The sequence below is a fragment of the Phyllobates terribilis genome, unplaced genomic scaffold, assembly GCF_046119375.1.
Source record: "Phyllobates terribilis strain yellow unplaced genomic scaffold, ASM4611937v1 Scaffold_6__1_contigs__length_29720123, whole genome shotgun sequence".
In the NCBI taxonomy this organism is placed as follows: Eukaryota; Metazoa; Chordata; class Amphibia; order Anura; family Dendrobatidae; genus Phyllobates; species Phyllobates terribilis.
Genome location: NW_027362766.1, coordinates 1,287,241 through 1,312,968, shown reverse-complemented (window position 1 = coordinate 1,312,968; position 25,728 = coordinate 1,287,241). Strand labels below are relative to the sequence as shown.

The window sequence follows — 25,728 nt, the reverse complement described above, 5'->3', positions numbered from 1 at the left end:
ACACAGGAGAGCCGACACATCCTCTATATACTACACCACACAGGAGAGCTGACACATCCTCTATATACTACACCACACAGGAGAGCTGACACATCCTCTATATACTACACCACACAGGAGAGCCGACACATCCTCTATATACTACACCACACAGGAGAGCTGACACATCCTCTATATACTACACCACACAGGAGAGCTGACACATCCTCTATATACTACACCACACAGGAGAGCCGACCCATCCTCTATATACTACACCACACAGGAGAGCTGACACATCCTCTATATACTACACCACACAGGAGAGCTGACAGATCCTCTATATACTACACCACACAGGAGAGCCGACACATCCTCTATATACTACACCACACAGGAGAGCTGACACATCCTCTATATACTACACCACACAGGAGAGCTGACAGATCCTCTATATACTACACCACACAGGAGAGCCGACACATCCTCTATATACTACACCACACAGGAGAGCTGACACATCCTCTATATACTACACCACACAGGAGAGCCGGCACATCCTCTATATACTACACCACACAGGAGAGCCGACACATCCTCTATATACTACACCACACAGGAGAGCTGACACATCCTCTATATACTACACACACAGGAGAGCCGGCACATCCTCTATATACTACACCACACAGGACACATCCTCTATATACTACACCACACAGGAGAGCCGACACATCCTCTATATACTACACCACACAGGAGAGCCGACACATCCTCTATATACTACACCACACAGGACACATCCTCTATATACTACACCACACAGGAGAGCTGACACATCCTCTATATACTACACCACACAGGAGAGCCGACACATCCTCTATATACTACACCACACAGGAGAGCTGACAGATCCTCTATATACTACACCACACAGGAGAGCCGACACATCCTCTATATACTACACCACACAGGAGAGCCGACACATCCTCTATATACTACACCACACAGGAGAGCCGACACATCCTCTATATACTACACCACACAGGAGAGCTGACACATCCTCTATATACTACACCACACAGGAGAGCTGACACATCCTCTATATACTACACCACACAGGAGAGCTGACACATCCTCTATATACTACACCACACAGGAGAGCTGACACATCCTCTATATACTACACCACACAGGAGAGCCGACACATCCTCTATATACTACACCACACAGCAGAGCTGACACATCCTCTATATACTACACCACACAGGAGAGCCGACACATCCTCTATATACTACACCACACAGGAGAGCTGACACATCCTCTATATACTACACCACACAGGAGAGCTGACACATCCTCTATATACTACACCACACAGGAGAGCCGACACATCCTCTATATACTACACCACACAGGAGAGCCGACACATCCTCTATATACTACACCACACAGGAGAGCTGACACATCCTCTATATACTACACCACACAGGAGAGCCGACACATCCTCTATATACTACACCACACAGGAGAGCTGACACATCCTCTATATACTACACCACACAGGAGAGCCGACACATCCTCTATATACTACACCACACAGGAGAGCTGACACATCCTCTATATACTACACCACACAGGAGAGCTGACACATCCTCTATATACTACACCACACAGGAGAGCCGACACATCCTCTATATACTACACCACACAGGAGAGCTGACACATCCTCTATATACTACACCACACAGGAGAGCTGACACATCCTCTATATACTACACCACACAGGAGAGCTGACACATCCTCTATATACTACACCACACAGGAGAGCCGACACATCCTCTATATACTATACCACACAGGAGAGCCGACACATCCTCTATATACTACACCACACAGGAGAGCCGACACATCCTCTATATACTACACCACACAGGAGAGCCGACACATCCTCTATATACTACACCACACGGGACACATCCTCTATATACTATACCACACAGGAGAGCCGACACATCCTCTATATACTACACCACACAGGAGAGCTGACACATCCTCTATATACTACACCACACAGGAGAGCCGACACATCCTCTATATACTACACCACACAGGAGAGCCGACACATCCTCTATATACTACACCACACAGGAGAGCTGACACATCCTCTATATACTACACCACACAGGAGAGCCGACACATCCTCTATATACTACACCACACAGGAGAGCTGACACATCCTCTATATACTACACCACACAGGAGAGCCGACACATCCTCTATATACTACACCACACAGGAGAGCCGACACATCCTCTATATACTACACCACACAGGAGAGCTGACACATCCTCTATATACTACATCACACAGGAGAGCGGACACATCCTCTATATACTACACCACACAGGAGAGCTGACACATCCTCTATATACTACACCACACAGGAGAGCCGACACATCCTCTATATACTACACCACACAGGAGAGCTGACACATCCTCTATATACTACACCACACAGGAGAGCCGACACATCCTCTATATACTACACCACACAGGAGAGCCGACACATCCTCTATATACTACACCACACAGGAGAGCCGACACATCCTCTATATACTACACACACAGGAGAGCTGACACATCCTCTATATACTACACCACACAGGAGAGCCGACACATCCTCTATATACTACACCACACAGGAGAGCCGACACATCCTCTATATACTACACCACACAGGAGAGCTGACACATCCTCTATATACTACACCACACAGGAGAGCTGACACATCCTCTATATACTACACCACACAGGAGAGCTGACACATCCTCTATATACTACACCACACAGGAGAGCTGACACATCCTCTATATACTACACCACACAGGAGAGCCGACACATCCTCTATATACTACACCACACAGGAGAGCTGACACATCCTCTATATACTACACCACACAGGAGAGCCGACACATCCTCTATATACTACACCACACAGGAGAGCCGACACATCCTCTATATACTACACCACACAGGAGAGCTGACACATCCTCTATATACTACACCACACAGGAGAGCTGACACATCCTCTATATACTACACCACACAGGAGAGCTGACACATCCTCTATATACTACACCACACAGGAGAGCTGACACATCCTCTATATACTACACCACACAGGAGAGCTGACACATCCTCTATATACTACACCACACAGGAGAGCCGACACATCCTCTATATACTACACCACACAGGAGAGCCGACACATCCTCTATATACTACACCACACAGGAGAGCCGACACATCCTCTATATACTACACCACACAGGAGAGCTGACACATCCTCTATATACTACACCACACAGGAGAGCCGGCACATCCTCTATATACTACACCACACAGGAGAGCCGACACATCCTCTATATACTACACCACACAGGAGAGCTGACACATCCTCTATATACTACACCACACAGGAGAGCCGACACATCCTCTATATACTACACCACACAGGAGAGCCGACACATCCTCTATATACTACACCACACAGGAGAGCCGACACATCCTCTATATACTACACCACACAGGAGAGCCGACACATCCTCTATATACTACACCACACAGGAGAGCCGACACATCCTCTATATACTACACCACACAGGAGAGCTGACACATCCTCTATATACTACACCACACAGGAGAGCTGACACATCCTCTATATACTACACCACACAGGAGAGCTGACACATCCTCTATATACTACACCACACAGGAGAGCCGACACATCCTCTATATACTACACCACACAGGAGAGCTGACACATCCTCTATATACTACACCACACAGGAGAGCCGACACATCCTCTATATACTACACCACACAGGAGAGCCGACACATCCTCTATATACTACACCACACAGGAGAGCTGACACATCCTCTATATACTACACCACACAGGAGAGCCGACACATCCTCTATATACTACACCACACAGGAGAGCCGACACATCCTCTATATACTACACCACACAGGAGAGCTGACACATCCTCTATATACTACACCACACAGGAGAGCTGACACATCCTCTATATACTACACCACACAGGAGAGCTGACACATCCTCTATATACTACACCACACAGGAGAGCTGACACATCCTCTATATACTACACCACACAGGAGAGCCGACACATCCTCTATATACTACACCACACAGGAGAGCCGACACATCCTCTATATACTACACCACACAGGAGAGCTGACACATCCTCTATATACTACACCACACAGGAGAGCTGACACATCCTCTATATACTACACCACACAGGAGAGCCGACACATCCTCTATATACTACACCACACAGGAGAGCCGACACATCCTCTATATACTACACCACACAGGAGAGCCGACACATCCTCTATATACTACACCACACAGGAGAGCTGACACATCCTCTATATACTACACCACACAGGAGAGCCGACACATCCTCTATATACTACACCACACAGGAGAGCTGACACATCCTCTATATACTACACCACACAGGAGAGCTGACACATCCTCTATATACTACACCACACAGGAGAGCTGACACATCCTCTATATACTACACCACACAGGAGAGCTGACACATCCTCTATATACTACACCACACAGGAGAGCCGACACATCCTCTATATACTACACCACACAGGACACATCCTCTATATACTACACCACACAGGAGAGCCGACACATCCTCTATATACTACACCACACAGGAGAGCTGACACACCCTCTATATACTACACCACACAGGACACATCCTCTATATACTACACCACACAGGAGAGCTGACACATCCTCTATATACTACACCACACAGGAGAGCTGACACATCCTCTATATACTACACCACACAGGAGAGCCGACACATCCTCTATATACTACACCACACAGGACACATCCTCTATATACTACACCACACAGGAGAGCTGACACATCCTCTATATACTACACCACACAGGAGAGCCGACACATCCTCTATATACTACACCACACAGGAGAGCTGACACACCCTCTATATACTACACCACACAGGAGAGCTGACACATCCTCTATATACTACACCACACAGGAGAGCTGACACATCCTCTATATACTACACCACACAGGAGAGCCGACACATCCTCTATATACTACACCACACAGGACACATCCTCTATATACTACACCACACAGGAGAGCCGACACATCCTCTATATACTACACCACACAGGACACATCCTCTATATACTACACCACACAGGAGAGCTGACACATCCTCTATATACTACACCACACAGGAGAGCTGACACATCCTCTATATACTACACCACACAGGAGAGCTGACAGATCCTCTATATACTACACCACACAGGAGAGCCGACACATCCTCTATATACTACACCAGACAGGAGAGCTGACACATCCTCTATATACTACACCACACAGGAGAGCTGACACATCCTCTATATACTACACCACACAGGAGAGCTGACACATCCTCTATATACTGCACCACACAGGAGAGCCGACACATCCTCTATATACTACACCACACAGGAGAGCCGACACATCCTCTATATACTACACCACACAGGAGAGCCGACACATCCTCTATATACTACACCACACAGGAGAGCTGACACATCCTCTATATACTACACCACACAGGAGAGCCGACACATCCTCTATATACTACACCACACAGGAGAGCCGACACATCCTCTATATACTACACCACACAGGAGAGCCGACACATCCTCTATATACTACACCACACAGGAGAGCTGACACATCCTCTATATACTACACCACACAGGAGAGCCGACACATCCTCTATATACTACACCACACAGGAGAGCCGACACATCCTCTATATACTACACCACACAGGAGAGCTGACACATCCTCTATATACTACACCACACAGGAGAGCTGACACATCCTCTATATACTACACTACACAGGAGAGCTGACAGATCCTCTATATACTACACCACACAGGATAGATCCTCTATATACTACACCACACAGGAGAGCTGACACATCCTCTATATACTGCACCACACAGGAGAGCCGACACATCCTCTATATACTACACCACACAGGAGAGCTGACACATCCTCTATATACTACACCACACAGGAGAGCCGACACATCCTCTATATACTACACTACACAGGAGAGCTGACACATCCTCTATATACTACACTACACAGGAGAGCTGACACATCCTCTATATACTACACCACACAGGAGAGCTGACACATCCTCTATATACTACACCACACAGGAGAGCTGACACATCCTCTATATACTACACTACACAGGAGAGCTGACAGATCCTCTATATACTACACCACACAGGAGAGCTGACACATCCTCTATATACTGCACCACACAGGAGAGCCGACACATCCTCTATATACTACACCACACAGGAGAGCCGACACATCCTCTATATACTACACCACACAGGAGAGCTGACACATCCTCTATATACTACACCACACAGGAGAGCCGACCCATCCTCTATATACTACACCACACAGGAGAGCTGACACATCCTCTATATACTACACTACACAGGACACATCCTCTATATACTACACCACACAGGAGAGCTGACACATCCTCTATATACTACACCACACAGGAGAGCCGACACATCCTCTATATACTACACCACACAGGAGAGCTGACACATCCTCTATATACTACACCACACAGGAGAGCTGACACATCCTCTATATACTACACCACACAGGAGAGCTGACACATCCTCTATATACTACACCACACAGGAGAGCCGACACATCCTCTATATACTACACCACACAGGAGATCTGACACATCCTCTATATACTACACCACACAGGAGAGCCGACACATCCTCTATATACTACACCACACAGGAGAGCTGACACATCCTCTATATACTACACCACACAGGAGAGCCGACACATCCTCTATATACTACACCACACAGGAGAGCCGACACATCCTCTATATACTACACCACACAGGAGAGCTGACACATCCTCTATATACTACACCACACAGGAGAGCCGACACATCCTCTATATACTACACCACACAGGAGAGCTGACATATCCTCTATATACTACACCACACAGGAGAGCCGACACATCCTCTATATACTACACCACACAGGAGAGCTGACACATCCTCTATATACTACACCACACAGGAGAGCCGACACATCCTCTATATACTACACCACACAGGAGAGCTGACACATCCTCTATATACTACACCACACAAGAGAGCTGACACATCCTCTATATACTACACCACACAGGAGAGCTGACACATCCTCTATATACTACACCACACAGGAGAGCCGACACATCCTCTATATACTACACCACACAGGAGAGCCGACACATCCTCTATATACTACACCACACAGGAGAGCCGACACATCCTCTATATACTACACCACACAGGAGAGCTGACACATCCTCTATATACTACACCACACAGGAGAGCCGACACATCCTCTATATACTACACCACACAGGAGAGCTGACACATCCTCTATATACTACACCACACAGGAGAGCCGACACATCCTCTATATACTACACCACACAGGAGAGCTGACACATCCTCTATATACTACACCACACAGGAGAGCTGACACATCCTCTATATACTACACCACACAGGAGAGCCGACACATCCTCTATATACTACACCACACAGGAGAGCCGACACATCCTCTATATACTACACCACACAGGAGAGCTGACACATCCTCTATATACTACACCACACAGGAGAGCCGACACATCCTCTATATACTACACCACACAGGAGAGCGGACACATCCTCTATATACTACACCACACAGGAGAGCTGACACATCCTCTATATACTACACCACACAGGAGAGCTGACACATCCTCTATATACTACACCACACAGGAGAGCCGACACATCCTCTATATACTACACCACACAGGAGAGCCGACACATCCTCTATATACTACACCACACAGGAGAGCTGACACATCCTCTATATACTACACCACACAGGAGAGCTGACACATCCTCTATATACTACACCACACAGGAGAGCCGACACATCCTCTATATACTACACCACACAGGAGAGCTGACACATCCTCTATATACTACACCACACAGGAGAGCTGACACATCCTCTATATACTACACCACACAGGAGAGCCGACACATCCTCTATATACTACACCACACAGGAGAACTGACACATCCTCTATATACTACACCACACAGGAGAGCTGACACATCCTCTATATACTACACCACACAGGAGAGCCGACACATCCTCTATATACTACACCACACAGGAGAGCCGACACATCCTCTATATACTACACCACACAGGAGAGCCGACACATCCTCTATATACTACACCACACAGGAGAGCTGACACATCCTCTATATACTACACCACACAGGAGAGCTGACACATCCTCTATATACTACACCACACAGGAGAGCCGACACATCCTCTATATACTACACCACACAGGAGAGCCGACACATCCTCTATATACTATACCACACAGGAGAGCTGACACATCCTCTATATACTACACCACACAGGAGAGCCGACACATCCTCTATATACTACACCACACAGGAGAGCTGACACATCCTCTATATACTACACCACACAGGAGAGCCGACACATCCTCTATATACTACACCACACAGGAGAGCCGACACATCCTCTATATACTACACCACACAGGAGAGCCGACACATCCTCTATATACTACACCACACAGGAGAGCCGACACATCCTCTATATACTACACCACACAGGAGAGCTGACACATCCTCTATATACTACACCACACAGGAGAGCTGACACATCCTCTATATACTACACCACACAGGAGAGCTGACACATCCTCTATATACTACACCACACAGGAGAGCCGACACATCCTCTATATACTACACCACACAGGAGAGCTGACACATCCTCTATATACTACACCACACAGGAGAACCGACACATCCTCTATATACTACACTACACAGGAGAGCTGACACATCCTCTATATACTACACCACACAGGAGAGCTGACACATCCTCTATATACTACACCACACAGGAGAGCTGACACATCCTCTATATACTACACCACACAGGAGAGCCGACACATCCTCTATATACTACACCACACAGGAGATCTGACACATCCTCTATATACTACACCACACAGGAGAGCCGACACATCCTCTATATACTACACCACACAGGAGAGCTGACACATCCTCTATATACTACACCACACAGGAGAGCCGACACATCCTCTATATACTACACCACACAGGAGAGCTGACACATCCTCTATATACTACACCACACAGGAGAGCCGACACATCCTCTATATACTACACCACACAGGAGAGCTGACACATCCTCTATATACTACACCACACAGGAGAGCTGACACATCCTCTATATACTACACCACACAGGAGAGCTGACACATCCTCTATATACTACACCACACAGGAGAGCTGACACATCCTCTATATACTACACCACACAGGAGAGCTGACACATCCTCTATATACTACACCACACAGGAGAGCCGACACATCCTCTATATACTACACCACACAGGAGAGCCGACACATCCTCTATATACTACACCACACAGGAGAGCTGACACATCCTCTATATACTACACCACACAGGAGAGCGGACACATCCTCTATATACTACACCACACAGGAGAGCCGACACATCCTCTATATACTACACCACACAGGAGAGCTGACACATCCTCTATATACTACACCACACAGGAGAGCGGACACATCCTCTATATACTACACCACACAGGAGAGCTGACACATCCTCTATATACTACACCACACAGGAGAGCCGACACATCCTCTATATACTACACCACACAGGAGAGCCGACACATCCTCTATATACTACACCACACAGGAGAGCCGACACATCCTCTATATACTACACCACACAGGAGAGCTGACACATCCTCTATATACTACACCACACAGGAGAGCTGACACATCCTCTATATACTACACCACACAGGAGAGCTGACACATCCTCTATATACTACACCACACAGGACACATCCTCTATATACTACACCACACGGGACACATCCTCTATATACTACACCACACAGGAGAGCTGACACATCCTCTATATACTACACCACACAGGAGAGCGGACACATCCTCTATATACTACACCACACAGGAGAGCCGACACATCCTCTATATACTACACCACACAGGAGAGCTGACACATCCTCTATATACTACACCACACAGGAGAGCTGACACATCCTCTATATACTACACCACACAGGAGAGCTGACACATCCTCTATATACTACACCACACAGGAGAGCCGACACATCCTCTATATACTACACCACACAGGAGAGCTGACACATCCTCTATATACTACACCACACAGGAGAGCCGACACATCCTCTATATACTACACCACACAGGAGAGCCGACACATCCTCTATATACTACACCACACAGGAGAGCCGACACATCCTCTATATACTACACCACACAGGACACATCCTCTATATACTACACCACACAGGAGAGCTGACACATCCTCTATATACTACACCACACAGGAGAGCTGACACATCCTCTATATACTATACCACACAGGTGAGCTGACAGATCCTCTATATACTACACCACACAGGATAGATCCTCTATATACTACACCACAGTATAGGTGATGCTACTCTTTGTAGCAGAGATGACAGTGTATCTGTGATTCTCTTTTTTGGCCTTATTTCCCAGGTTTGACCTTACAGATCTATGACTACTCTGAGTTTTTTTCCCCATGACCTCCTGTATAGCCGCACTCTGTAGATAAGGCCTACACCGGATGAGTAGACCAGTCGTGGTGAAATCCTCTTTTTTTGCACCTGTCTCTTATTAGACATCTACTGGTCTCACACTGAAGTCAGTCTCTGCCGTTTTGAAGTCTTTGATGCCTCTCGCTTCTGATTATTTGTATTTCTGAAGACTGTGGGTCGTCCCGGATTCTCTGAGGTTAGACCTAGGAACATCTTATTGCTGGTACTAATCTGCCAGAATCCCATCTCCAATAATGCTTTCGGGTATTGCATGGACAAGTACGCAGAAAGTGTCAGAAGACTTATCCACCATCACCGTCACTCACCTTCCTGTCCTGACATTTGGAGATGTTCCAGCAGATCACACCCAAAGATTTTGTCTTTGACTGTCTTCTTCTTCACTCTCTGCCTGGCCTTCATGGCTAGTGACATGGCTGCAGACGTAGACCCCTGGCTTCCCGGATGTGTTGACCGGTCGTAGCTTTAGGGCATCCTCCGTCACCTGCTGCTGCTTCGATTCTATACTCTTAGTTTTGGGGAAAATGAGATGCAGAACTTAATAGTGCGCAGGATGTGGTTCTGGTGGAGGAAGCAGCCGTGTAAGAGCGGCGATTGCTACCCTGACGTGATGAGCGTTGCACCAAGCTCCTGCCCCTTTTTTGCTTTGAATGTAATGATCAGAATTTAGAGGAAGCCTGAGTTACTGTCTGAGAACCACATCCTGTGCAGAACATCACCCAAACCGCAGAACATTGTAAGAGTGAGAATTCAGGAGCAGGTTGTTCTGTAGCACACATTGGTCTTCATCACCCAACTCAGTTGTACCACCATCAGGGTGTGGACACTGGGAGAGTTGGCGTTCCTGACTGTATGCTAGAGACACAAAGCCGTTTTTAATACTACAAGAGTCCAAGGACTGGTGCAGAAGGGTTGATGGGCTGAACCTCTGCAGGAATGTATGTTAAATATTAATTATGGATATTCATTTTATTCTTAATTCTGAGTTCTGTACATAAGATTGCATCAGCCATCGTTTCTAGCTGACATGCACTGTTTGTGTATTTTTGATTCAGCACCATAATTAGAAGAACAGGTGCCATATGACTGGGCTATAAAAGCCCATGCTAGAGAAAGGGGGGTCGCTTGCCATTCCACAGGACACAGGACGAGGGTCTGTGTGTAAACCAGCTGCTGATGTAAGCCCAGGAAACACGTTCTTTACCCGGACACACGTCCTGGATCCCAGGAAAAGATGGGTGAATCTCAACAATTAAGCTAATTATGGACAAATGGACAATCACTCTGTAACTATCTAACTATCGTATGTACCTGCTGCAATCTGATTCTTTTTAATGGACAATCCAAGAATAAATCGATAAGTTTTTTTATACGAAAATCTTGATATTGATAGTTTGCGAAGTCCTCGATAGAGAAAAATAATACAGAAAGAAGTATTTATTTAACAGTGTACTGTCCTCTTCTCTGGATGTGCAGACATAATCATGAACTGGGTGAAGACATGAAGACACGGAGACCAGATGGTTTCACAGACCAGGTTGTGTGATTTATAGACATTGAACTTCAAGTTTTAATCAGCTTTGTACAAGAATTTCCCTGCAATGACGAGAACACCACCCCGACCCAACATAAATACTGTCCGTAGAAAAGCTATACAGCACATATAAATAGCGAGACTTGTCTCTCGTCTTACACGCCCTTAGAATCGGCTGAAAAGAAATTTACATCGATATGTACAAATCCTCGTGTTGCGGTAATCCCCGGAAAATACAAATCCTCGTGTCGGGGTAATCCCCGGAAAATAATAGTAGTCAACATTTACGGTTCTCGTCTCTCAGGGTTGGCCACAGTAAGGCTTCTGTGATAGGAAATCATCCCACATCATCGTTGACATTATGGGCAGGAGCGTGTTCGATAGTCGGAGCCCACATGCGTGCCATAGAGGGAAGACACGTTATAGGAGGGCTCACCTCTGATAGTAGGCACATGTGCTACAGAAGGAGGGATCATTGTAGTGTTAGCTCATGTGATGGAGGGAGCTACTCTTATAGGGGTTGGGTTTTTTCTGCATTGGCCCTATTAACAGTTCTCTTCTTCCGAGCTGACATTTCACAATGGTCCTGTACCGAGTCACGCTGGAGAAAGCTTCCTTCCTCTTCTTGGATGCTGGCAATGTACTTATTGAATTTACAAGGTCAGATTTACACAATTATACAAGCACAGCGAGGGCTGCTCATCCATATTGCTCACATTTATTAGACCTGGATGGTTTGCACTGGTCAACAGGCCAAAATATCCAGCAGGACATAGTCTATTGCTGATCAACCACAGGTAAATCAGTGCTAACGTCAAATGTTCAAGCCCACCGAAGAGGGTGCAGCATCCATGACTGAGGTGGTGGGACTCATTGTGGGTGATGCAGGACATGGCTCCATCCATCTTCAGTTCCTCACTTTGAAGTCTGCACAGCTGGGGGGATATTATCAGATCATCATCATTTAATGATGGCAGGTTGACATCAATGGCTTGAGAAAGTCCAATTTTTTTAGTGGCCACATAATGTCCCGTGGCTAAAGAAACTTCCGGTGTAGCCATAAAGAAGACTGTTCACATATATTGACGTGTACCCACAATGTGAACGTCTCGTAGGGATGAAGGTCACAGTTACACCTATACCAAGTGTCCTCGGCCATTTATATAAATCCCATTTGTAGTTGGCTTGGCTCGTAGAGTCCCATTTTCCTGATAAAAATGGCTCATCCCTTGCTTAATGAATGGCTGGGTGGACAGGACTCCTGTGCTCCCTCTGTCGCTTAGCTCAAGTTCTTTCTCTATAAGTTCGTCCTCTGCGTCCTCTTCCTCCTCTTTCACCTCTTCATCAGGAACTGTGGCCAACAGCTCAGTCTGAGTCTCTATTTCCCGGACAGTCGTCAGTGTGCTGTAGCTGCGTCTGTCCACCTCTTCTCCCTGATGGGCAGCAATACGAGTATTGGGTCAATATAAGACAAACAGCCAGCTGAAAGTAGCCTACATCACATCATACACCATGACCGACACCGTATGGGGATGGCATGGTCATGTAGATGACGACACCGTGTGGGGATGGCATAGTCATGTAGATGACGACACCGTGTGGGGATAGCATGGTCATGTAGATGATGACACCGTGTGGGGATGGCATGGTCATGTAGATGACGACACCGTGTGGGGATGGCATGGTCATGTAGATGACGACACCGTGTGGGGATGTCATGGTCATGTAGATGACGACACCGTGTGGGGATGTCATGGTCATGTAGATGACGACACCGTGTGGGGATTGCATGGTCATGTAGATGACGACACCGTGTGGGGATGGCATGGTCATGTAGATGATGACACCGTGTGGGGATGTCATGGTCATGTAGATGATGACACCGTGTGGGGATGGCATGGCCATGTAGATGACGACACCATATGGGGATGTCATGGTCATGTAGATGACGACACTGTGTGGGGATGTCATGGTCATGTAGATGACGACACCGTGTGGGGATGGCATGGTCATGTAGATGACGATACCGTGTGGGGATGGCATGGTCATGTAGATGGTGACGACACAGTGTAGGGATGGCATGGTCATGTAGATGACGACACCGTGTGGGGATGGCATGGTAATGTAGATGACGACACCGAGTGGGGATTGCATGGTCTTGTAGATGATGACACCGTGTGGGGATGGCATGGTCATGTAGATGATGACACCGTGTGGGGATGGCATGGTCATGTAGATGACGACACCGTGTGGGGATGGCATGGTCATGTAGATGACGACACCGTGTGGGGATGGCATGGTCATGTAGATGACGACACCGTATGGGGATGGCATGTTCATGTAGATGACGACACCGTGTGGGGATGGCATGGTCATGTAGATGACGACACCGTGTGGGGATTGCATGGTCATGTAGATGATGACACCGTGTGGGGATGGCATGGTCATGTAGATGATGACACCGTGTGGGGATGTCATGGTCATGTAGATGATGACACCGTGTGGGGATGGCATGGTCATGTAGATGACGACACCGTGTGGGGATGTCATGGCCATGTAGATGACGACACCGTGTGGGGATGTCATGGTCATGTAGATGACGACACCGTGTGGGGATGGCATGGTCATGTAGATGACGATACCGTGTGGGGATGGCATGGTCATGTAGATGACGACACAGTGTAGGGATGGCATGGTCATGTAGATGATGACACCGTGTGGGGATGGCATGGTCATGTAGATGACGACACCGTGTGGGGATGGCATGGTAATGTAGATGACGACACCGAGTGGGGATTGCATGGTCTTGTAGATGATGACACCGTGTGGGGATGGCATGGTCATGTAGATGACGACACCGTGTGGGGATGGCATGGTCATGAAGATGACGACACCGTGTGGGGATGGCATGGTCATGTAGATGACGACACCGTGTGGGGATGGCATGGTCATGTAGATGACGACACCGTATGGGGATGGCATGATCATGTAGATGACGACACCGTGTGGGGATGGCATGGTCATGTAGATGACGACACCGTGTGGGGATTGCATGGTCATGTAGATGACGACACCGTGTGGGGATGGCATGGTCATGTAGATGACGACACCGTGTGGGGATTGCATGGTCATGTAGATGATGACACCGTGTGGGGATGGCATGGTCATGTAGATGATGACACCGTGTGGGGATGTCATGGTCATGTAGATGATGACACCGTGTGGGGATGGCATGGCCATGTAGATGACGAGACCGTGTGGGGATGTCATGGTCATGTAGATGACGACACCGTGTGGGGATGGCATGGTCATGTAGATGACGATACCGTGTGGGGATGGCATGGTCATGTAGATGACGACACAGTGTAGGGATGGCATGGTCATGTAGATGATGACACCGTGTGGGGATGGCATGGTAATGTAGATGACGACAACGAGTGGGGATTGCATGGTCTTGTAGATGATGACACCGAGTGGGGATGGCATGGTCATGTAGATGACGACACCGTGTGGGGATGGCATGGTCATGTAGATGACGACACCGTGTGGGGATGGCATGGTCATGTAGATGACGACACCGTGTGGGGATGGCATGTTCATGTAGATAACGACACCGTGTGGGGATGGCATGGTCATGTAGATGACGACACCGTGTGGGGATGGCATGTTCATGTAGATGACGACACCGTGTGGGGATGGCATGGTCATGTAGATGACGACACCGTGTGGGGATGGCATGTTCATGTAGATGACGACACCGTGTGGGGATGGCATGGTCATGTAGATGACGACACCGTGTGGGGATGGCATGGTCATGTAGATGAACGGACATGGCAGACTAAACCGGCAGATAGGGCAGATTGTAGGCTGTTTCCCTTCTTCCCATTACCACCGACCATCTGAAGTCTGGATTACAAGTTATGAAGAATGCTAAAATAATGAAAGCCAGCTAAGTTCTTAGAACTTGTGGCAAAGGGGCCGCCATATTATATCACACAAAGTCAGTGTGTTGTGACAATGACCTGTGGCAGAGCCTACACAGATGCTCCTTAGGGGCTCCTGCCCTACACTACATGGTGATTTGGGCATAGTCCCTGACCCTGGTATGGCAGATGGAGCATTAAATGTACCCATCAGCGATACATAAGGAAGGGGTCCACATCCTATTTCTACACATGGTGCCTACATTATGTCGACCTCTGACACTTATCTCTAGCCCTAGCCAACAATGCCCAAAAACATCCACGAAGGTGACCACTCATTAATGAACAATTTACAGGTGAGGGTCTTCTACTAACTGTATGGGCACAGCCCCTGTTACAGGGAGAGGGACAACTGTCCATCCAGGTTCACCAGGTGGAAGAAGGAACTGTGGCCTCTTATGCCCCCAGTAGAGATATGGCCTCCTACATGCCATTATTAGGGTCCCCATCCATCAACAGGAGGCCCCTTCTTTAGGTAATGTGGTGTCATGTGACCGACCTCCCACACATCTTCATTAATGGGCGCCCTGATGTTATAGGGTCCACATGCCACCTGTGTATAATGGAGGGTCCTCACCATCATGGAGCTGATACTGGGGTCCCTCAGACTGTCAGGGTGATGTCCTCTCAGGTTCATGCTCTCCTCTAACTAAAACAGAAAGACAAACACCATGAGGTCCAGGTATACATATATATACAGCTGCCCCAATATGGCTGCCCCAGAAGAATTCCCTGTGCTAGCTCCATGTTATTAATACAATTCCATCTCACTAAATTAGAATATCATCAAAAAGTGACGCTCCTATATTATATAGTGTGTCTGCACCCGAGCAGTGTGTGGATACCTGCATCCGTGTGTCTGTACCCGAGCAGTGTGTGGATACCTGCATCCGTGTGTCTGTACCCGAGCAGTGTGTGGATACCTGCATCCGTGTGTCTGTACCCGAGCAGTGTGTGGATACCTGCATCCGTGTGTCTGTACCTGAGCAGTGCGTGGATACCTGCATCCATGTGTCTGTACCCGAGCAGTGTGTAGATACCTGCATCCGTGTGTCTGTGCCCGAGCAGTGTGTGGATACCTGCATCCATGTGTCTGTACCCGAGCAGTGTGTAGATACCTGCATCCGTGTGTCTGTACCCGAGCAGTGTGTGGATACCTGCATCAGTGTGTCTGTACCCGAGCAGTGCGTGGATACGTGCATCCGTGTGTCTGTACCCGAGCAGTGTGTAGATACCTGCATCCGTGTGTCTGCACCCGAGCAGTGCGTGGATACCTGCATCCGTGTGTCTGTACCCGAGCAGTGTGTGGATACCTGCATCCGTGTGTCTGTACCCGAGCAGTGTGTAGATACCTGCATCCGTGTGTCTGTACCCGAGCAGCGTGTAGATACCTGCATCCGTGTGTCTGTACCCGAGCAGCGTGTAGATACCTGCATCCGTGTGTCTGTACCCGAGCAGTGTGTAGATACCTGCATCAGTGTGTCTGTACTCGAGCAGTGTGTAGATACCTGCATCCGTGTGTCTGTACCCGAGCAGTGTGTAGATACCTGCATCCGTGTGTCTGTACCCGAGCAGTGTGTAGATACCTGCATCCATGTGTCTGTACCCGAGCAGTGTGTAGATACCTGCATCAGTGTGTCTGTACTCGAGCAGTGTGTAGATACCTGCATCCATGTGTCTGTACCCGAGCAGTGTGTGGATACCTGCATCAGTGTGTCTGTACCCGAGCAATGTGTAGATACCTGCATCCGTGTGTCTGTACCCGAGCAGCGTGTAGATACCTGCATCCGTGTGTCTGTACTCGAGCAGCGTGTAGATACCTGCATCCGTGTGTCTGTACCCGAGCAGCGTGTAGATACCTGCATCCGTGTGTCTGTACCCGAGCAGCGTGTAGATACCTGCATCCGTGTGTCTGTACCCGAGCAGTGTGTGGATACCTGCATCCGTGTGTCTGTACCCGAGCAGTGTGTAGATACCTGCATCCATGTGTCTGTACCCGAGCAGTGTGTGGATACCTGCATCAGTGTGTCTGTACCCGAGCAGTGTGTAGATACCTGCATCCGTGTGTCTGTACCCGAGCAGCGTGTAGATACCTGCATCCGTGTGTCTGTACCCGAGCAGCGTGTAGATACCTGCATCCGTGTGTCTGTACCCGAGCAGTGTGTGGATACCTGCATCCGTGTGTCTGTTCCCGAGCAGTGTGTAGATACCTGCATCCATGTGTCTGTACCCGAGCAGTGTGTAGATACCTCCATCCGTGTGTCTGTACCCGAGCAATGTGTAGATACCTGAATCCGTGTGTCCGTACTCGAGCAGTGTGTAGATACCTGCATCCGTGTATCTGTAGGCGAGCAGTGTGTGGATACCTGCATCCGTGTGTCTGTACCCGAGCAGTGTGTAGATACCTGAATCCGTGTGTCCGTACTCGAGCAGTGTGTAGATACCTGCATCCGTGTGTCTGTTCCCGAGCAGTGTGTAGATACCTGCATCCATGTGTCTGTACCCGAGCAGTGTGTAGATACCTCCATCCGTGTGTCTGTACCCGAGCAGTGTGTAGATACCTGAATCCGTGTGTCCGTACTCGAGCAGTGTGTAGATACCTCCATCCGTGTGTCTGTACCCGAGCAGTGTGTAGATACCTGAATCCGTGTGTCCGTACCCGAGCAGTGTGTGGATACCTGCATCCGTGTGTCTGTTCCCGAGCAGTGTGTAGATACCTGCATCCATGTGTCTGTACCCGAGCAGTGTGTAGATACCTCCATCCGTGTGTCTGTACCCGAGCAGTGTGTAGATACCTGAATCCGTGTGTCCGTACTCGAGCAGTGTGTAGATACCTGCATCCGTGTGTCTGTACCCGAGCAGTGTGTAGATACCTGCATCCGTGTGTCTGTACCCGAGCAGTGTGTGGATACCTGCATCCGTGTGTCTGTACCCGAGCAGTGTGTAGATACCTGCATCCGTGTGTCTGTACTCGAGCAGTGTGTAGATACCTGCATCCGTGTGTCTGTACCCGAGCAGTGTGTAGATACCTGCATCCGTGTGTCTGTACTCGAGCAGTGTGTAGATACCTGCATCCGTGTGTCTGTACCCGAGCAGTGTGTAGATACATCCATCCGTGTGTCTGTTCCCGAGCAGTGTGTAGATACCTGCATCCGTGTGTCTGTACTCAAGCAGTGTGTAGATACCTGCATCCGTGTGTCTGTACCCGAGCAGTGTGTAGATACATCCATCCGTGTGTCTGTACCCGAGCAGTGTGTAGATACCTGCATCCGTGAATCTGTACCCGAGCAGTGTGTAGATACCTGCATCCGTGTGTCTGTACCCGAGCAGTGTGTGGATACCTGCATCCATGTGTCTGTACCCGAGCAGTGTGTAGACACCTGCATCCGTGTGTCTGTACCCGAGCAGTGTGTAGATACCTGCATCCGTGTGTCTGTACTCGAGCAGTGTGTAGATACCTGCATCCGTGTGTCTGTACCCGAGCAGTGTGTGGATACCTGCATCCGTGTGTCTGTACCCGAGCAATGTGTAGATACCTGCATCCGTGTGTCTGTACCCGAGCAGTGTGTAGATACCTGCATCCGTGTGTCTGTACCTGAGCAGTGTGTAGATACCTGTATCCATGTGTCTGTAACCGAGCAGTGTGTAGATACCTGCATCCGTGTGTCTGTACCCGAGCAGCGTGTAGATACCTGCATCCGTGTGTCTGTACCTGAGCAGTGTGTAGATACCTGCATCCGTGTGTCTGTACCTGAGCAGTGTGTAGATACCTGCATCCGTGTGTCTGTACCCGAGCAGTGTGTAGATACCTGCATCCGTGTGTCTGTACCCGAGCAGTGTGTAGATACCTGCATCCGTGTGTCTGTATCCGAGCAGTGTGTAGATACCTGCATCCGTGTGTCTGCACCCGAGCAGTGTGTGGATACCTGCATCCGTGTGTCTGTACCCGAGCAGTGTGTGGATACCTGCATCCGTGTGTCTGTACCTGAGCAGTGTGTGGATACCTGCATCCGTGTGTCTGTACCCGAGCAGTGTGTAGATACCTGCATCCGTGTGTCTGTACCTGAGCAGTGTGTAGATACCTGCATCCCTGTGTCTGTACCCGAGCAGTGTGTAGATACCTGCATCCGTGTGTCTGTACCCGAGCAGTGTGTAGATACCTGCATCCGTGTCTCTGTACCCGAGCAGTGTGTGGATACCTGCATCCGTGTGTCTGTACCCGAGCACTGTGTAGATACCTGCATCCATGTGTCTGTACCCGAGCAGTGTGTAGATACCTGCATCCGTGTGTCTGTACCCGAGCATTGTGTAGATACCTGCATCCGTGTGTCTGTACCCGAGCAGTGTGTAGATACCTGCATCCGTGTGTCTGTACCCGAGCAGTGTGTAGATACCTGCATCCGTGAATCTGTACCCGAGCAGTGTGTAGATACCTGCATCCGTGTGTCTGCACCCGAGCAGTGTGTGGATACCTGCATCCGTGTGTCTGTACCCGAGCAGTGTGTAGATACCTGCATCCGTGAATCTGTACCCGAGCAGTGTGTAGATACCTGCATCCGTGTGTCTGTACCCGAGCAGTGTGTGGATACCTGCATCCATGTGTCTGTACCCGAGCAGTGTGTAGATACCTGCATCCGTGTGTCTGTACCCGAGCAATGTGTAGATACCTGCATCCGTGTGTCTGTACTCGCTGTGTTAGAGTTCAGTCTCCGCCGCGACGTTTGTCTGGATAATGTAGACAATTCCTCACTGAAATACACCAGAAGGATCAATGTATGACTGCTTCACCCTAACATAGCCCGACACTGACTGCTCCACCCTCACATAGCCCGTCACTGACTGCTCCACCCTCACATAGCCCCTCACTGACCGCTCCACCCTCACATAGCCCCTCACTGACCGCTCCACCCTCACAAAGCCCCTCACTGACTGCTCCATCCTCACATAGCCCCTCACTGACCACTCCACCCTCACATAGCTGCTCAATGACTGTTCCACCCTCACATAGCCCCTCACTGACCGCTCCACCCTCACATAGCCCCTCACTGACCGCTCCACACTCACATAGCCCCTCACCGACCACTCCACACTCACATAGCCCCTCACTGACCGCTCCACCCTCACCGCTCCACCCTCACATAGCCCCTCACCGACTGCTCCACTCTCACATAGCCCCTCACTGTCCGCTCCACCCTCACATAGCCCCTCACTGACCGCTCCACCCTCACATAGCCCCTCACCGACCGCTCCACCCTCACATATCCCTCACTGACCGCTCCACCCTCACATAGCCGCTCACCGACCGCTCCACCCTCACATAGCCCCTCACTGACCGCTCCACCCTCACCGCTCCACCCTCACGTAGCCCCTCACCGACCGCTCCACTCTCACATAGCCCCTCACTGTCCGCTCCACCCTCACATAGCCCCTCACTGACCGCTCCACCCTCACATAGCCCCTCACTGACTGCTCCACCCTCACCGCTCCACCCTCACATAGCCCCTCACCGACCGCTCCACTCTCACATAGCCCCTCACTGTCCGCTCCACCCTCACATAGCCCCTCACTGTCCGCTCCACCCTCACATAGCCCCTCACTGACCACTCCACCCTCACATAGCCCCTCACTGACCGCTCCACCCTCACCGCTCCACCCTCACATAGCCCCTCACCGACTGCTCCACTCTCACATAGCCCCTCACTGTCCGCTCCACCCTCACATAGCCCCTCACTGACCGCTCCACCCTCACATAGCCCCTCACCGACCGCTCCACCCTCACATATCCCTCACTGACCGCTCCACCCTCACATAGCCGCTCACCGACCGCTCCACCCTCACATAGCCCCTCACTGACCGCTCCACCCTCACCGCTCCACCCTCACGTAGCCCCTCACCGACCGCTCCACTCTCACATAGCCCCTCACTGTCCGCTCCACCCTCACATAGCCCCTCACTGACCGCTCCACCCTCACATAGCCCCTCACTGACCGCTCCACCCTCACCGCTCCACCCTCACATAGCCCCTCACCGACCGCTCCACTCTCGCATAGCCCCTCACTGTCCGCTCCACCCTCACATAGCCCCTCACTGACCGCTCCACCCTCACATAGCCCCTCACCGACCGCTCCACCCTCACATAGCCCCTCACTGACCGCTCCACCCTCACATAGCCGCTCACCGACCGCTCCACTCTCACATAGCCCCTCACTGTCCGCTCCACCCTCACATAGCCCCTCACTGACCGCTCCACCCTCACATAGCCCCTCACCGACCGCTCCACCCTCACATAGCCCCTCACTGACCGCTTCACCCTCACATAGCCGCTCACCGACCGCTCCACCCTCACATAGCCCCTCACCGACCGCTCCACCCTCACATAGCCCCTCACCGACCGCTCCACCCTCACATAGCCCCTCACCGACCGCTCCACCCTCACATAGCCCCTCACCGACTGCTCCACCCTCACATAGCCCCTAACCGACCGCTCCACCCTCACATAGCCTGTCACCGACCGCTCCACCCTCACATAGCCCGGCACTGACCACTCCACCCTCACATAGCCCCTCACTGACCTCTCCACCCTCACCGCTCCACCCTCACATAGCCCCTCACCGACCGCTCCACTGTCACATAGCCCCTCACTGTCCGATCCACCCTCACATAGCCCCTCACTGACCGCTCCACCCTCACATAGCCCCTCACCGACCGCTCCACCCTTACATAGCCCCTCACTGACCGCTCCACCCTCACATAGCCGCTCACCGACCGCTCCACTCTCACATAGCCCCTCACTGTCCGCTCCACCCTCACATAGCCCCTCACTGACCTCTCCACCCTCACATAGCCCCTCACCGACCGCTCCACCCTCACATAGCCCCTCACTGACCGCTCCACCCTCACATAGCCGCTCACCGACCGCTCCACCCTCACATAGCCCCTCACTGACCGCTCCACCCTCACATAGCCCCTCACCGACTGCTCTACCCTCACATAGCCCCTCACCGACCGCTCCACCCTCACATAGCCCCTCACCGACCGCTCCACCCTCACATAGCCCCTCACCGACTGCTCCACCCTCACATAGCCCCTAACCGACCGCTCCACCCTCACATAGCCTGTCACTGACCGCTCCACCCTCACATAGCCCGGCACTGACCACTCCACCCTCACATAGCCCCTCACCGACCGCTCCACCCTCATATAGCCCCTCACCGACCGCTCCACCCTCACATAGCCCGTCACCGATTGCTCCACCCTCGCATGCACCCGGCACTGACCACTCCACCCTTACATGCACCCGGCACTGACCGCTCCACCATCGCATACACCCGGCACTGACCGCTCCACCATCGCATGGACCCGGCACTGACCACTCCACCATCGCATGAACCCGGCACTGACCGCTCAATCATCGCATGGACCCGGCACTGACCGCTCAACCATTGTACGGACCTATTACTGACCGCTCCACCCTCACATGCACCCGGCACTGACCGCTCCACCCTCACATGCACCCGGCACTGACCGCTCCACCATCGCTTAGACCTATTACTGACTGCTCCACCTTCACATACACCTGACACTGAGCGCTCCACCCTCACATAGCCCGTCACTGACCACTCCACCCTCACATACACCTGACACTGACCGCTCCACCCTCACATGCACCCGGCACTGACCGCTCCACCATCGCATACACCTGGCACTGACCGCTCCACCCTTGCATACACCCGGCACTGACCGCTCCACCATCGCATGAACCCGGCACTGACCGCTCCACCATCGCATACACCTGGCACTGACCGCTCCACCCTTGCATATACCCGGCACTGACCGCTCCACCCTCGCATACACCCGGCACTGACCGCTCCACCCTCGCATACACCCGGCACTGACCGCTCCACCATCGCATGGACCCGGCACTGACCGCTCCACCATCGCATGAACCCGGCACTGACCGCTCCACCATCGCATGAACCTGGCACTGACCGCTCAACCATTGCACGGACCCATTACTGACCGCACCACCCTCACATGCACCCGGCACTGACCGCTCCACCTTTGCATACACCCGGCACTGACCGCTCCACCATCGCATGGACCCGGCACTGACCGCTCCACCATCGCTTAGACCTATTACTGACTGCTCCACCTTCACATAACCCCTCACTGACCGTTCCACCCTCACATAGCCCCTCACCGACCGCTACACCCTCACATAGCCCATCACTGACCGCTCCACCCTCACATACACCCGGCACTGACAGCTCCACCCTCACATGCACCCGGCACTTACATTTTCTCTGACAGTCTCTTGGTCTTCCTCTTATGATGTCGATTCACCAGGATGACGATTATCACTAGAATCAGCACCAGGAGCGCCGTCACTACAGCCACCGACACAAGTGATACTGACACCAGGTCCACCTTCCGGGGTTCACTGACTGGAGAAGCATAGAACAGAACTGAGTTGATATTTTGTAGATACCCCCCACATTAGGAAACCCTAGGAAACATTATTACATTGGGAGTCATGTCTGGTCTGGTGGTCATGGAGCTCCATGGAGAGTAGGCCATGAGGAATGGAGGGTCATCACAACCCGACCCTCTGGGAACACCACAACCCCTGAGCACCCGGGAGCATCACAACCCCTAGCTTGACATAATTGATCAGATGAGATCACTACTCTTCCCTCAGGAGCACTGCAAGCACCAGCAGGCTCTTGTTGGGGAGGTGAGGTGTGTATCGTGAATGCTCCTGGACACGGGGGGCGGTGGGAGTTTCCAGCTGTAGAGCAGGAGATGGTGACATTTTTACTCATATAAGCTGCTCTTTGAAGTGTGGGCTCCACCCTGACCGCGCCTGGCTCACCGACTGCTGCTTGCAGTTGCTGATGGCTCCACGGCAGGTGACGGACATCTTCACCTCGTACCATGTGACCTTTACAGTCAGAGGCAGAATTATTACCCTTTACTTGCCAAATAAAATTTCAATTCAGACTCCAAACCGTTCAGCTGCCACATTATTTATGTACTAGCAGATATGACCCCCGATCTGCAGGAAGGACCCCGACGTCTCCTGGCAATAACATTGTCCCCTGCACGCCCCGATTACAGCGGAGGAGAGACTTGTGATGTGGAGATACCAAAGAGCGCAGGGGTCCAAAGTCACGGCATACACCCATACTATACGGTTACGTCACTCACTCATGCTATACGGTCACGGCACTCACCCATACTATACGGTCACGGCACGCACCCATACTATACGGTCACGGC

At 50.6% G+C, this 25,728-nt stretch overlaps 2 protein-coding genes across 3 annotated transcripts in view; both read right to left on the bottom strand.

Annotated features, from left to right (window-relative positions):
- Positions 1 to 11,578, bottom strand: part of ARHGAP30 (Rho GTPase activating protein 30) — a 334,666-nt gene extending 323,088 nt beyond the window's left edge. Inside the window, exon 1 of the mRNA XM_073637244.1 lies at positions 11,241 to 11,578. Coding sequence (XP_073493345.1) covers positions 11,241 to 11,346 — 106 coding nt within the window. The 5' untranslated portion in view covers positions 11,347 to 11,578. The remainder of the gene's footprint in view (positions 1 to 11,240) is intronic.
- Positions 11,579 to 12,354: 776 nt separating this feature from the next.
- Positions 12,355 to 25,728, bottom strand: part of NECTIN4 (nectin cell adhesion molecule 4) — a 92,716-nt gene continuing 79,342 nt past the window's right edge. The window contains exons 6-9 of one of the 2 annotated variants that reach the window (XM_073637242.1): positions 24,746 to 24,893; positions 21,117 to 21,198; positions 17,027 to 17,098; positions 12,355 to 13,899 (exon numbers count right to left, since the gene is read on the bottom strand). In XM_073637242.1, the coding sequence (XP_073493343.1) occupies positions 13,603 to 13,899; positions 17,027 to 17,098; positions 21,117 to 21,198; positions 24,746 to 24,893 (599 nt within the window). In that variant the 3' untranslated portion in view covers positions 12,355 to 13,602. The remainder of the gene's footprint in view (positions 13,900 to 17,026; positions 17,099 to 21,116; positions 21,199 to 24,745; positions 24,894 to 25,728) is intronic. The other variant, XM_073637243.1, reaches the window with a different exon arrangement.